Here is a 14,752-nt window from a genome sequence, read left to right as displayed (position 1 = left end):
TCAGGATACATTCAAAGCAATATGGAAAAATGCTTGTGCTGTGACTTCAGCAGAAAAAAAAAAACTTGCAAGTATACGGCACCCACTTTACACACATACATGGATAGCAGGCCTGTCTTCCTGGCAGCATAAGCAGCCTTCTTCGCAATCTTCCATGGGCTCATTTTCTTGACAGCGACGTAAGGCAGCCTCAAAATAGGCAAGTTCTTCGTTTTATTTCCATGACACACCAAAGTGAGTCACCAGAAGGTTGGTCACGTCTCTCACCTTCAGTTCGTTGAGGTGGTGTGCATACAGCTCGCACTGTTTGGTGTTTGTACAAGGGTCTTTCCCCTCTTTAGGACCGATACAAAATTAGACACCGAAACCCTGTAGTGGGGTTCGGCTCTAATTTGAGGGCTTCGGCCTGTCACATTTCTCTGAATGTAAAAAACCTTCGTTTCAGTAATCTTGAAACGAAGGTTGGACGTTGATCTCTTTACTTCCGTACAGTACGCCTTCCAGGGAACGTTCACCAACCTCTTCATACCCGTCGCAATCCATGCGGAACTAAGTCCGTCAAAGCAAAAGTCTTGAAAAAACAAAGGAGCTCGCGAAACAGACCACGCAGTCCGCGCTATCACGCACGAGCACCGCCGGAACGAGCCTACAAGGAGGCTGCCATGTTGGCTGAATCACGTGGTCTCTGGGTGAGTCTCCTATTGGTTGAACGGATTTGGCTCATTTCGATCCACGTAGTGGAAGGATTTGGCTCGTTTTCGATTTGAAACGTGTTCTGCGGGCTAGCTCAGTTGGTGTGATTTGACCATGGAGGAAAAAAAACTGAGGAGGGAGCGTCCGGCGACAACCTTGAAGCCTAGTCTTAACAAGTAAAGATATAGCAAAAAAAAAGAGAGTGTGTCCCCCCGTGACCGCAGCACGTGATAGCGTGCGGTAAAGTCTAGCCCCGCTGCGCGCGCGCATGCGCCGATTAGCGCGGCAGACTAACTGTAGATCAACTTCCTTGCTGTAGACGCTCGCGCCGTGCGTCGCGCATACGCGCGCACTAAAACATACCGGAATCAAAACATAAAGGACCGGCTCGGAGAGCGAAAAACTGAGGGAGAAAACGACTTCAAAACACTCGGCTTGCGAACGCTGGCCGCGTGACGTCATGCTCCCTCCTTAGTTTTTTTTCCTCCATGGATTTGACCCATTTTGTTCTGATCTGTTTTTTAAAGGAAAGTTGACTGGCTTAGCTTGCCACTACAGTTGGCGTTGTGGATTTGGCTCATTTCGAAAAAAAAAAAACTCCTCATGTGTCTCACCTGCTGTCCAACACGACAAGAGTCACTTCTGCAGCACAGAACACCGACGCATCCTACGCCCACAATCACGTGCAAATGACAGTGCAGACGACGGTCGAAAAAACAAACAAACTTCGAAACCTTTTCAATAAATTACATCTTCATATATGTTTTCAAACAGTGGCGTTGAAGCGTAACATAATTATTTACCAATAAAAAGTTTGTGTGCTTTAATATAAGAACATTTATTTTAACGTTTGCGTTCTCTGGCGTTCGGTGAAAATACCCACTGATCTCCACTAGGTGGAGATCAGTAAGAAGGACATCATCATCACCAGACGCTTGTGTAGTCGTGACGTACTTCCTGAGGCCAGCTTCTTCCGAGTGTCCTCCATTTTTTCTTTCTTTGTGGTCTGTGGCGCAGCGTTCTGTTCTTGCCCACGCGTTATCGTTGGACGATCGGAACCGACCGCCTCGTTCTCATCTTACCGGATATATTCCGCGGAAAAGAGCTTCTACCTCTCGCAGGAGCACCTGTACCGTCGTGGGCTTTCGTCTGGCTGGCACAGTGAGTATTGCTTACTTATGGCGAGCTCAATTTTGTGCCCATGGTGTCCACGGAGCAATGCAATCCAGGAGAAATGCAAAAGTTACAGCTGCGTACCTGAAATGTACGACGAGTGACCAGTTTGCTGGATCGCGAAGTGATTAATGCGGGGATGACGTCGCGTTTGCTGGAGCGACCATCTGAAGAGTTACAACGGGATCCTTTGAGGTTTGAGACACATGTAGGCCTAGACTGAGGGACTTTGAGGTTTGAGACACGTGTAGGCCTAGACTCAGGGACTTGATTTTTGAGACACGTGTAGGCCTAGACTCGGGGACTTTGAGGCGTACCGCATTTTCAAGCAGTCTTCTGAAAGCATTCAACGCCCGCTTGACCCTTTACAAGTTCGTGATGAATTTTAATGGTTTGGTTTGGTTTATTGGGGTTTAACGTCCCAAAGCAATTCAGGCTATGAGAGACGCCGTAGTGAAGCGCTCCGGTAATTTCGAATATCTGGAGTTCTTTAACGTGCAGTGATATCGCACAGTACGCGGGGCTCTAGAATGTAATTTTGAAGGCGGTGGGGACGACCCGTTCGTGGAATTTGCCTCAGCAAGACGTTAAGGAAAATGGGCGTAGTGCAGCCACTGTAGGCTTCCTGCCTGGTTTGGGAATGGCGATTGATGTCGGCGTGTCGTCAACCCTGGGGCACTACTCCGTTGTTCCACAGGTCAATGTTGAGATAATCCGTAATATGAACCCAACTGAAGTTGCGAATGATTGCATTCGTTATCTTGTCTGCTCCGGGTGCAGTGTTTCGCTGCGGGGCGTGAACTGCCGCTCGTACCTTTGCCACTGTAATAGGGGCGCCCAGCGAGGGGTTGCTGTGACTGGTGTAACGAAGTGTACAGGGAGGGATGACAGTGTCGCCTACATAGAGCGTCCACAGAGCTACCTTCCGCGCCTCTTCCGTGCCAGGGAATTGATTTGAAAGTGTTTGAAGCGTTCGGTTTGTAGCCGTCTTGGTTTTATCGGGTTCAGTCATACTACGGAGGATTGTTCACGTCTGGGCGGTGCAGAGAATGCCCTTCGGGAATGAACAGACCTGGGCCCAATTTTGCATTGCCAACTGCGTCGAGCATTCTTGGGCTTCCTCCGTGATAGAGGCTATGCGAGGTTTGAGTTTTCTATTGAGACATTTACGTTTCTATCGGTTGGTGAGTTTTTCTCTACGTTGCCATAACTGGACGAGATGGCGATCTTATCTGCCGCTGAGCTGTTCGTTGGATCACTTGAGTGTGGGTGGCTGCTTGTGCTTCCCTCAAGTGTTGTTTCCATTCTCTGATGTTGGCGATCCCTCCTTCGAAGGGGGGGTGGGGGGCTTTTTCGTAAAATGTCCCAATTTGTGATTTTAAGGCGGAAGGAAGCCTTTAATGCCTCATCGTTGTAAGCAGAAGTTGTCGAGAGAAATGTCACGCTTTTCAATTGGTCCAAATGGTTGTGACGTCACAGTGCTCGAATTTCAAGCGGGGCCAATTGTACTTTGGCTAGTAATCATGCAACAAATTGAAGGGGTGGTATAGTGATGCTCCAAATAAGTGGGACTGTGTTTAGTTAATTCGTTAATTAACCAATTATCCTAATTCCTTGTTAGTCCAGAAAAATAAACAAACCGAGAAGGAAATTCGTCGAGTTGAGGAATCGAACCAGGGTCTCCACATTGCGAGACGAGCACGCTAACCACTCCACCATGTCAGCTCGATGATTTGGAATGAACAAAGGCGCGTCTAGTGAATACGGTGTCTTCGTTCACTCCCATCTCCCTCCCTTCCCTTGCGGCGAGATTCAGGTGTCCACCGAGTTATGCGAGATAGATACATTTCCTTTCCTCAAAAAACAATTTACCGACGCGCAAGGCATAGAGCCTAACGGGCGATGGTGTTCTGTGGACTCCCTGGCAGCGTTGCACGCTGCCGCGTTCCACTCTTACAGGTGAAGCTTAACATCTTAACAACACATCATTGACACAAGGAGCAACACCGCGCTTAAGGCTTTCGCCTTTTTGGTATCTCCGAGTGTTCTACTGTGCTTGGGCGTGGAGGTGGCTGTTCTGAGGATATAGTGGTCGCCGCCTAACGCCTCGTCTAGATGTGTCCAGGTGACCTTGTGGACATTCTTCGCAAATGAGAGATACGGTTTGGTGTCTCCACAAACGCTATTGCCGATGCGGGTCAGTGTAGCGAGGTGTGTGGCCAGGCCGGCACCTTCCCTGTATGTTGCTTCTAAGATTGAAGAACCTTGCGGGGTGTCTGTGTCATAGCTCCAAGCCAGGTGAGGTGCGTTCATGTCCTCTACGATAACAAGTTGATTGTTGCCCGCTTTCACTGAGCATGCTTGAATGATTTTGTCAAATTGCGCAATGGTCGGTAGAGGTTGGCAATGAAGGTGCGGTTTTTGCCTCTTTTCAAAGGGAGGATCTTGAATATTATGTGTTCAATTTCGGTGACTGTGGTCAAAATGGTTATTGAGGCTATGGGGTTAGCTATATGTACAGCGCAACTCGTGGATAGGCGGGATCGTACCGTATTTTCCGGTGTATAAGACGCGGCTTTTTTTCAAAAGTCTTGCTGGTGTGTCCTATACAAGGGTCCGTCTTATATGCGAATTTTTCTTTTTTTTGTGAGTTTCGAAGTTACTCATGTTCACTTGCAAGCTTTTTTTCACCAAAATATATCTACCAATGATGCGGTTGTAACACGGTTAATACTTCCATACCGGGACCACGGTGTGCAACTTTTTTAGGTGAACTTTATCATGAAACGGCGGGGATGACGACTTCCGGGTTCATAAACATGCGGCCGTTTCAGAGGCCCCAAGCAAAAGAAATATGAAATGCCAAAAGGTGGTGACAATCGTGCTTCTCGCCATTGTCAAGACAAGACAAGACAAGCCGGCGTTTTTTTTATTCACCCTTTGCAACTTTGTTTGCTACATAGTTCGAAGAGAATGTTTCAGCCGCGTTGCCTCCAGAAATGGGCAAACTTTTTGATAGCGCATCCTAAGATTAAAACTTCGAAGGTTTTAAGTAAAAATGTAATGTTGTTATGGACATAAGGAGTGTTCCTTCGTTTTTTCTTTTTTTCCAAGAACGTGGGCGGGTATGGCGGGAGTGTTGGCTTTTTCGATTACTTCGCGTTGTTTAATAAACTCTCACAGGTACGGTGCATTTTGGCGATGGTCGCACAAGCATGTTTAATTAACCCTTACTAGCCTAACAGGGTAAATTGGGGTCCGTGTTATACATCAGTGCGTCTTATATACCAACTTTTCCAATTACAGCCTGCATATATGGCGGGTGCGTCTTTTACAAGGGTGCGTCTTATACACCGGAAAATACGGTATATTCGGTAGTATCCTCTCATAGGAGGAGGGTGAGCTCCTGTCTCCTGGATACAGATCACGTCCGGTGGTAGAAGGTGCACGGTGCTGAATGAAAAGTTGTAGTGAGGAAATTTTCTTCGGGAGGGAACGGCAGTTGCACTGCCATGTTTCCAGCTGATGGCGGGTGTTGCGTGAGCTATTAGATGACGCTGGCATCGAGACTGCCATCATCATCGCTGACATCATTAGCGCTGTTCGTGCGTCTGCAGGGTTTGACACGAGAGTTATCCGAGCTGTTTTCTCGCTTGCTGGACTCACGTGTCGGTCGCTTGAACCCGCGCTTCAACTGCGTGCACCCGCGAGCTAAGGGCCTGAATAGCCGCGTATATGCTGGCAAGGGTAATGGTTTCAGGGGGTGGTGCGTCCGGCTGGGGTGTGGGGTGGGAAACCACCTTCACTGGTCGTGCGAGTGGCCTATGGGGAGTTTGTGATGTTGGTTGCTGGGGTTGCCTTTCTTGGGGCTGGAGGCACCGTGTGAGGTCCTCAATCTATTCTTTAAATTGTTTGTTTTCCTATTCTGGCTGGGATTGGGAGGACTAGAATTTAAGCGGTGGGAGGAACCCAAGGTTGGCCAGCTCACCCGATCGTTAATTTTTGAGGGTGGCTGCGGCGATGGTTTCTTCTGTGCTTTTTGATCTTCTTGAGGGCGTTGGGTTGGTGGGAGCCTGTATTATGCTCCTCCTGACAGTTGCGGCCTTTCGAGCGGGAGCAGGATCGAGACCTTGACCTGGATGGGGAGGAGCTGTCCTGGTTCGAGCTGAACCGTCGAACGCGGTGGTTCGGTTGCCCGTTTCTCCTGCTGAGGCGTGGGGGGTGTTCTGTACGGCCGTCTGTTTCTTTTCCCGTGTCACTTGGAGGAGGGGTTCGGTGAGGGTCCGGTCGGAGTCGTTTTCGGCTTTCTCGTGCTCTAATGACGTCACCAATTCACCGCAGGCTGCACATCGCGGGGAGCGGGTGTGCGGCTCTTCCGGGTCGCGGACGCCACAAATGTGACATATCTGTATTTTGGGCGTTGGGCATACGTCCGAGTGGTGGCCGAGGCTATGGCACACCTGGCAGGCTTAAAGCGCGGGTTTGTAGAGAAAGCACGTCTTTTCGCCACCGTAGTAATAAACCCAGGAGGGGGGGGGGGGGGCGAGCTTAACGTTATCACCGCAGTTTACGAATTGCCGAGCATGCGGCCTTGGATTTCTACTTCCTGAGTGCGAACTCGTGGGTCAGCCATTAGTTCTTCGGGTCGGGTGTTGGGATCAATGCTGTGTATTACCCCTCGCGAAACTCCGTCCACGGCTGTCACGCAGATGTTCACTAGGTAGTTCACGCCGGCTAGCGTGATTAGAATGGTTTTGCGCAGTATATATCTCTGCAACCGCTTCGACGGGAATGCTGAGAATAATGATGTTAGAGACTGGATGGAGGCGTACCACGTAATTTGAGTCTTCAGTGGTTCCGCCGCAAGCCTGGGACACCGCCCTGTTCACTTGGTGGTTTATGTAGTTCTTGACCTGGAGACCGTTCGTGGATTGTTTGAAGAACCCCAGTTGTTCTTCTCCGGAGCTTGATCATGGAAGACAGTTGGGCTAGTTGGTGTGATTTCGTTAGTGACTGCGACATTGCAACTAGCGTGGAAAGCACAAGGACAGCGACAAAAGGAACTGTCCCGTCGGTTCCTTTTGTCGCTGTCCTTGTGCTTTCCACGCTAGTTGCAATGTCACAGTCTCCGGAGCTGCACATCGTTTGTGGCAGTGAGGCGTGTTCTTCCATGAACAGTTGGAACCTGGCTAGGAATATGTGTTGGAATAACGTTCCTACACATAACGTGAGCGAGATGGGTCGCAATTTAGGCATGGCGTCTTGCCCGGTTTGAGCATCACGGTGATATCGGCATGGCGCCACTCTTGTGGTAGTGTGCCCTCCTGCCAGTGGTGTACGACGTCACTTATTGCATCGACCTGTCGTCGATACAATAAGTGACGTCGTTACCGGTCGTCGATGCCGCCCGCCCCCAGTGCGGTGTTGCGGGCTGTCCGGTGGAGGTTGTGGAGTTTTCATTGGGGAAATAAATGCGTTTCCCCCGTTTAACCGCGGCTAACCCAGTTCAAAGCCGCCCGGACCCCACCCCGCGACCGCGTGCGTTACCTAGCGCATGGGATGTGCCGACTACGGCGAGCCTTGATCTGAGGGAACAAAGGAGCGACATTCTGGCTGTCTCAAATAGGCATTTATTGCTACAACAATAACACATCTAGAAAGGAAATACGGTAAGGAATCGAGGACGTCCGACTCACCAGCACAGTCACGAGCGAATGTTCGCCCACGCTAGAGCAGGGGAGACACTCCGGCCGGACGGGACGAGTTGCGGGAGAACGTTCTTCCCCAGAAAGCCTCTCCCCGCCTGCGGAGAGCTGAGCTTCACGCCCGAACGTCAGCACGCGTCCAAGTTCCCGAGCCGAAGAAAACCGTCCACCCCCTCCCCGCGCAGGAATAACGCCAGGTCCCCAAAAGCTGTGCTACGATTTCTTGCTCGGTTATGTCTCTGTCTAAATTCACCAGTTCCTCACGTGGATAATCTTTGTAGGCCGTGGGGGCTATGAAGCCCTGAACTAAGGGCTCCACCCTCTGACTGCTATATAACCAACGACGGCAAGGTTAACTAGGACATTTAAAGACTACTCACGGGCTCTGGATGCGAAAACATGCATGCGGAGATTTTGGCTGCGGCGGTGGCGTACTACTGTAATGCAGTGGCCAGCGAAGCTGGTCTGTTCGCGCCGCCCGAATGGAAGACGACGATACCCAAACTCAGCTCGAGGCACAGGCCTTTTAGCGCGCTGGGGGTTGCGCTGCAGTGATGGCGCCGTACTCAAATGAAGTGGCCAGTAAAGCTTCATTTGTTTGCGCCGGGGTAGGTTTGATACAGACTTCGGAAGAAATTTTATTTTCTTTTTTTTTCTGGATATTTGTGCTGCCGATGACATCATGAGGTCACGTGGAGGTTTCGGTTCGTTTCTCGTGGATGGTAGGCAAACGCCGGATTTTATGACTGATGGCGGTATAATGATTTCGCATCAATAAGTCAGCCAGATTCCGGAGCTCTCCAGTACTGCACCTCATTGTCATTTCATCGTTCCCTCTTTCATCAATTTCCCTCAAAATAGTGGTTTTTCGCGGCGCGGTTGAAACGGCCACCGAGATTGAGACAGTTTCTGCGCCTTTCCTCTCCTATACGAACAGCGATCCGAGCATGACGCTTCGCCTCGGCTGTATCCATGGTCTTCCCGCGACGCCACTGACGTGCCGCGTTACCGATCGCAGTTATATCATCACTGCGGCGGCCGCTATTGCCGTTAACTGTGATTTCGATGGTTGTGAAAAAAAAAACCGCTCGTGGTCGCAGTTAAGCAGAAGCCCTCAGGTTGGGCGTGCTCAGCTGTTAGGCGCTCGACTACTGAACCAGAGTACCTTGGTTCGAACCTGGCCGTGGCGGCCGCGTTTCGATGCAGGCGGAACGCTGACCGTACGCTGTGTGGTGGCAGTGCCCATTAAAGAACCCTAGGTGGTTAAAATTATACCGAGTCCTCCAGTACGGCAGCTCCTTCTTTCTTGTGATGTATTTTAGATTTGCTTCACTACATGTATATACTATTCTCGATTTCAGTGTTTTCGTGATGATTACTGCTAAAATGCTAACAATGAATTTCGGATATCAGAACTACTTTATATCGCATACTTATTTTTCTTCGTGTTAATTACATTTTTATTTGTATCATTTGTACCAGTGTGTTTGTCATCAACAGATGTCAACTTGAAATTTGGAATCCCTTCTCGTGAATTTTGTGCGAATTTTTACTGATGTTTACTCTGTATTCTCTTAGCCCCTCCGTTTCTAATGCACTGTGTACCTTGAGGGTAAGTTAAATGAAATGAAATTCATCCGTGCCCGTGGCACACTTCTTGCGACCTTCGCGAAAGCGCAAAATTTGCAAAAACGCAAGTATAACTATTGTTCAGTACTGTTCAGTTACTAGTCCTACTCAGCACTTTTTAGTTGCTAGTCATTTGGTAGTTAAGTTGTTGTCGGACGTCTGACTTCTCGTGTTCCATGTCTCGCGGAGGACTGTGTTGCTGTGAAGTACCAACTGGGTCATACTGCAGTTATGTTACACCACAGAGAGTAGGAATAGTCACAATTAGCAGAGAACACTACCACGACTAACCTGCAGCTAATTAACATTTCTGCTCCCAGTGCCTGAAGTTTCAGGTTGTCTGCACTGACAGCTACTTCTTTGATAATATGGCAGTTCTTGTGCGTGCAAAGCCATAAAATCTTATGTGCGCAACGTGCTGCATAATGTAACTTGTTTCACAATGCTACACTTCACAGTTTTGTCATTTACTGTTTCGCTACCCGTTATTTCGTAGAGAGCATTGGAATTTCTCTCTCAAAAATGTTTTCAACCAGGTGACTGCCTAGCAGAAGTTAAATGGACTTGCGGGGCATGTAACCGGTAGAAAAATGACCGACGTGTTTTTAGGGTAACAGGATGGGATGTAGGGAAAGAGTATGATGGCACCATTCTGACGTTTGGCTGAATTAATATTTTAAACAGGTCGTTCATTGTGCAAGTATCAAATGTGGGTATCCACCTAGCACATTTAGCTGCAATAATCTACCTAAAAGCCGCAGGCACGTCAAAGGTTGTCAGAAAGGCGTGAGCGTCTGCGAAACCCATAAAGAAAGTAGAGTTTACTCACTTCTGTCTTCCAAGGTCCGGATAAATTTTATTAACCTTGAACTGCAGTTTATGCTGTCAGAAAACAGAGCTGAGTCAATCACATGTTACATATTTTGCATTTGTACTCCAGGGTGCTGCTTCTAATCAGCCATGGCCAAGAGTGAACAGGCAGCACAGGCGAAGCAGAACCGTGCCGGGGACGCCTCTTGGGGACAGGCAGCATCACCGAGCCAGAACTCTGCCGGGGACGCCTCTTGTGGACAGGCAGCATCACCGAACCAGAACTCTGCCGGGGACGCCTCTTGTGGACAAGCAGCATCCCCGAACCAGAACTCTGCCGGGGACGCCTCTTGTGGACAAGCAGCATCCCCGAACCAGAACTCTGCCGGGGACGCCTCTTGTGGACAAGCAGCATCCCCGAACCAGAACTGCGCCGGGAATGACTCGTCTGGACAGGTAGCACTGCTGGACCAGAACTCTGCTCGGGACGCCGCATAGGCAGCGTCGATAACGCAGAACTGTGTCGGGGATGACGCGTATGGACAGGCAACATCGCCGATGCAGAACTCTACCGAGGGCGACTCCTTCGCTTTCTGGCGCCATATTCCACCCCCTCCGCTCGGCTTCCTGCCCACATTCCAGCTGGATTCCTGCTACGGCGGTTTTGCATCGCCACCGTACGATCCCTATCGTCGGTACTGGAATGGAAACTACTCTGGTTGAGATGGAGCCTACTATGGTTGCCCTGCACCGTATGCGCTCCAAGCCACGACAAATTTTGAGTATCATTCTACGCCCAAGAGCAACGATCCTCCTCATCATCATCATCATCATCATCATCAGCCTGACTACGCCCACTGCAGGGCAATAGACCTTTCTACAAATTGCAGCGCCGCGCCATCCCCTAGCGGATCCGCGCAAAGCATGATGGGAGAAAGGAGCGATCGCCGCCCGCGTCGGCTGCTGTCAAGCGTGTTGCTGTGTTGTGCCGCTGTTTTCAGGAGTTGTGCGTCTTCTCGTGCGCGTTGTTGGTGTCTCTTAGCAAAATGTAGCAGCGCACTGCTGTGCTGGTTATGTGTTGGTCTTTCTGCAATTCTGTGGTGACTCTTTTAGACATTTGAAATGTCTGCAAAGGAGAATCGCGGCGGCGGTTAAAAGTGCTGCGTACCCGGCTGTAGTAACAACACGAGAAAGGACAACATTTCATCGCTATCGGAAGAGACGGTTGTATGCTGCTAATGCTTGCCCAACTTTCCCCTTTCATCGTACATATATGAACGCTTTCTCACGCAACACCACATCACACGCCCAAGCGGTGGCTGAAGCATTGTCGGCGAAACAGCCCTCCTATCGCACGGACACTTATTCGCGTCGGAAAAGGCATACTATTGCGTTCCGAATAAATGGCAGCAACGCTGCCGCATATACAGTTGCTGCTGAAGTGGAAACAACACGACCCCGAACGATCAGTGCAAGACCAAGCTGTCTGATGACTTAGCAGCAGCAGCAAACAAAAACACACCTGGAAGCTATAACACGCCCCAAACGAAAAGGGCACACCGATTTCGGGCAGCTGGACAGCAGCGGGACGCGGAGCGATGTGCACATGCGAATCTCCAACTTCGCCTGGTGACCTCGGCAGAGGACGTCGCGACTAGGCACGCGACTAGGCGACTAGCCTCAAGGCCACATGCAATGCTGCTGCATAATTTTCGTTTTTTTTTAGGCCTTAATAAATAGTTTTCACCACCACAATGGGTCCATGAGCGGCGAGGGCTGTATACATGCATTGGGCGAACGCCGGTCTTATCGTGTACTGGTGCTCGGCTGGTGATCCATGGCCGCGGAACGCAACATCCAACTGTGTCATGCGATGCAATGGAACAGCAGACACAACAGGAGGAACAATAAACAGCGATGGCGACGCGATGGCAGAGAAAGGCTTTCCGGTGGTCAGGCGCAGTCGGAGAGACGGACGAAAACACGCGAGCGCGGTGCCGCGACGGAAAGGCAGTATCTTCAGATTCGCTGCTGCTCGGGTGATCGATGAAATCAACCGCAAAGTGGAGTCCCGAGATTTGCTAGGTTATAGAGCGCGCGTCACACATGGAGGCTGCCAAGCGTCTTTGAAGTGCGTTCAAAAAATTCCGCCTATGGGAAAAAAAACTGCAGCTGAGCCAGATGACTCAGCGTGCCCGTAAGCAGCACCGAAGGCTCCAAAGTCAAGCGGCAAAGTCGTCGTTAGCGGGCAATGGACGCGGTACCGCGTCTCCGTAGCGCCTTAAAAAAATTCCGCGTAGCAGGAGAAAACAAAACAAAACATCGGAAACGAAACTTCTGCTCCTTGACTACGGGCTAGACGCGCAGCGTGGTTGTAAGCAACGCGGGAGGTTCAGGAGTTCGAGATCATCGTTCGCGAGCTAACGATATGCTCAGTGGGCGCGGTAAGATGTTGGCAAACGGCTGTTGGCCCCGTCGTGACTTCCCAGCTGCGCAAACTTTCAGGGAGCCGATACAGTGAGGGATTGCCGAGTTCCGTCATGGAAGCTTAATTAAATGTTTGTTGTTCGGGCCTCTTTAACCGTATCTGCAGGCATGTCTGGGAAGTAATGCAAGTAGACATCCTAGAAGGCAGGTGTGGCGGCTTCTAAACGACAGATTTCATACTTAACGAGGTTATTTTAAGAAGTAAATGGGACTTTGCACCCATGCCGAGGCTGCGATATTCATAGGTGTTTGAATTACTTCTGGAAATGTCAATCACTTAATATTTTATTCCTTAACACAACTGTTAAAAGAAGCCAAGGGAAAATCCATATGGTGCCTTTCTGGTGCAGTCGGTGCTGCAAGGTGAGCACTAACGGGCCCTCACTTCACGAAATTTAGTGCTGTTACTGCGACTTCAGCCGCAGTTTAGAGGTGTTCTCAGCGAATGCAAGTACTACTCAGCGGAGCCCTGGAATAGGGGCACCGACCCTGTGAGAAGAAGGAAGGTGGACTTCTTTCCTGTCTGCTACTAGCACCTTTCTAGAGCAATAAAAGTCTTTCCTACCTACTTGTTGCAATTCACATTGCCGGTAAGACAAGGAAGGTCAGACGGTCAACAAAGATGCGGCCACACGGCTGACGACGTGGACGTGCAAATCTTCTTTGCACCGCCGTATATTGCGTGAATTTAACCAAACCAAACCACGAGGAGGCAAGCGGCGCGCTGTGTTGGGTTTTACCCGGTGGAACTAAAGGCCCTACATAATCTAGGCACTTTAGGTGGAACCACGGAAAGAAGGGCTTTCAGTTTCGTCCGAGATCTGCACCCAAAAGCTCAAACTAGGGTGCCTCGATGGCCAGCGGCGGCGCGCGGACATCAGGTACCCTAGCTCAAACCCGAGCATCCTGCCGTCTTGTAGACGCGCGGCTAGAAGCAGCCGCACCCGGCGCAGACGATGCAAGGCGCGAGCCAGCGTAGACCAGTTGCGCAGCAAATTCACCACGTGACCAAGCGCAGCCTATGGACATGGTCGCAACCCTAAAGATGGTCCTCATATGTGAGACAGATACTGCGCCGTTTCCTTTACTCAAAAACCAATTTTTACCTGGATGCCCGCTCTGCCCATCGAGGCAGCCTGTCTAGCCTCGATGGCCAGCGGAGGCGAGCGGACACCAAGGCACCCTATTTGATACCCCTGTCACACGGGCATTTCGAAGGCCCTCGAACCTATAGTCTATCGACTCAAAGGCGGTCGAGCGCTGCTACACGGCCAGTTTGAATGGCCATCGACTCAATAGTCTATCGAGTCAACGGAGCAGCCCGGAACTCTATCGAGATTTCGAGGGCCTTCGAGCGCTGCCCTATGTTGCTAGCATTGCTTCGAACAGCACCAACGCGCACTTTCGTGCACGATACATAAGCATGAACAAACATTATTCACTCTAACTATAATACAAGCAGTAAACTATTAGTGTGCACAACAATTTAGAAAACGTATCGGTCTGGTTTAAAGAGCATGATGTTTATGCTCTTCATAAAAAGCCGATCGGTCCAGACCGATTTCTGCCGCGCTAGCGCGGCGACAAACAAACATGGCAGCGCCCTTCAAAGCCGGACCTCTCGCTTCGGACTGAATTCTCGTCGTTGCTGCCTTTTTCACTCCGTTCACTGATCATAAATGGGCCACCGGTCTTTCGCTTCATCTCACCTTGCCTATAAGAAAACGTACAAGGGATAAATTTGCTTTATTTTATGCGAAGGATATTGCTAGAGCTACCACTCACGCCGTCGCCGTGGGACCCCTAGCCGTGAAACCACGTGACACCGTGACGTCACACCACGTGACATCGGATGAGAGAGCCGGCCTCCACCTCGCGCCGTCGCCGTGGGACCCCTAGCCGTCACACCACGTGACACCGTGACGTCACACCACGTGACATCGGATGAGAGAGCCGGCCTCCACCTCGCGCCGTCGCCGTGGGGCCTCTAGCCGTCACGCCACGTGACACCGTGACGCCACACCACGTGACATCGGATGAGAGAGCCGGCCTCCACCTCGCGCCGTGGGATGCTTCGCATTCCCAAGGCTTAGCCAAGCTGAGCCTCAGCAATTTTTTTTTATTTAGAGTGACTTTTTACCCATGCTAGGCTTAAAGGGGTTGTGAAAAGAAAACGAAGCTCGGTTTTAATTTTTACTGCTTCTATAAACATTAGACATGCTGATTCCGAAATATTTCGACTCAATATTGAGTCT

The 14,752-nt window shown here is 50.3% G+C and overlaps 1 protein-coding gene across 1 annotated transcript; it reads left to right on the top strand.

Annotated features, from left to right (window-relative positions):
* Positions 1 to 1,692: 1,692 nt before the first annotated feature.
* On the top strand, positions 1,693 to 13,492 carry LOC149349642 (uncharacterized). The gene is made up of 2 exons (XM_089578672.1): positions 1,693 to 1,854; positions 10,141 to 13,492. Exon 2 carries the CDS (start codon positions 10,161 to 10,163, stop codon positions 10,506 to 10,508), a length of 348 nt encoding a protein of 115 aa, XP_089434798.1. The 5' UTR covers positions 1,693 to 1,854; positions 10,141 to 10,160; the 3' UTR covers positions 10,509 to 13,492.
* Positions 13,493 to 14,752: the final 1,260 nt, after the last annotated feature.

The sequence above is a fragment of the Amblyomma mixtum genome, chromosome 3 (assembly GCF_055824585.1).
Source record: "Amblyomma mixtum isolate Tamu chromosome 3, ASM5582458v1, whole genome shotgun sequence".
In the NCBI taxonomy this organism is placed as follows: Eukaryota; Metazoa; Arthropoda; class Arachnida; order Ixodida; family Ixodidae; genus Amblyomma; species Amblyomma mixtum.
The sequence above is the reverse complement of the archived record's forward strand: the minus strand, read 5'-3'. Positions and strand labels throughout refer to the sequence as shown.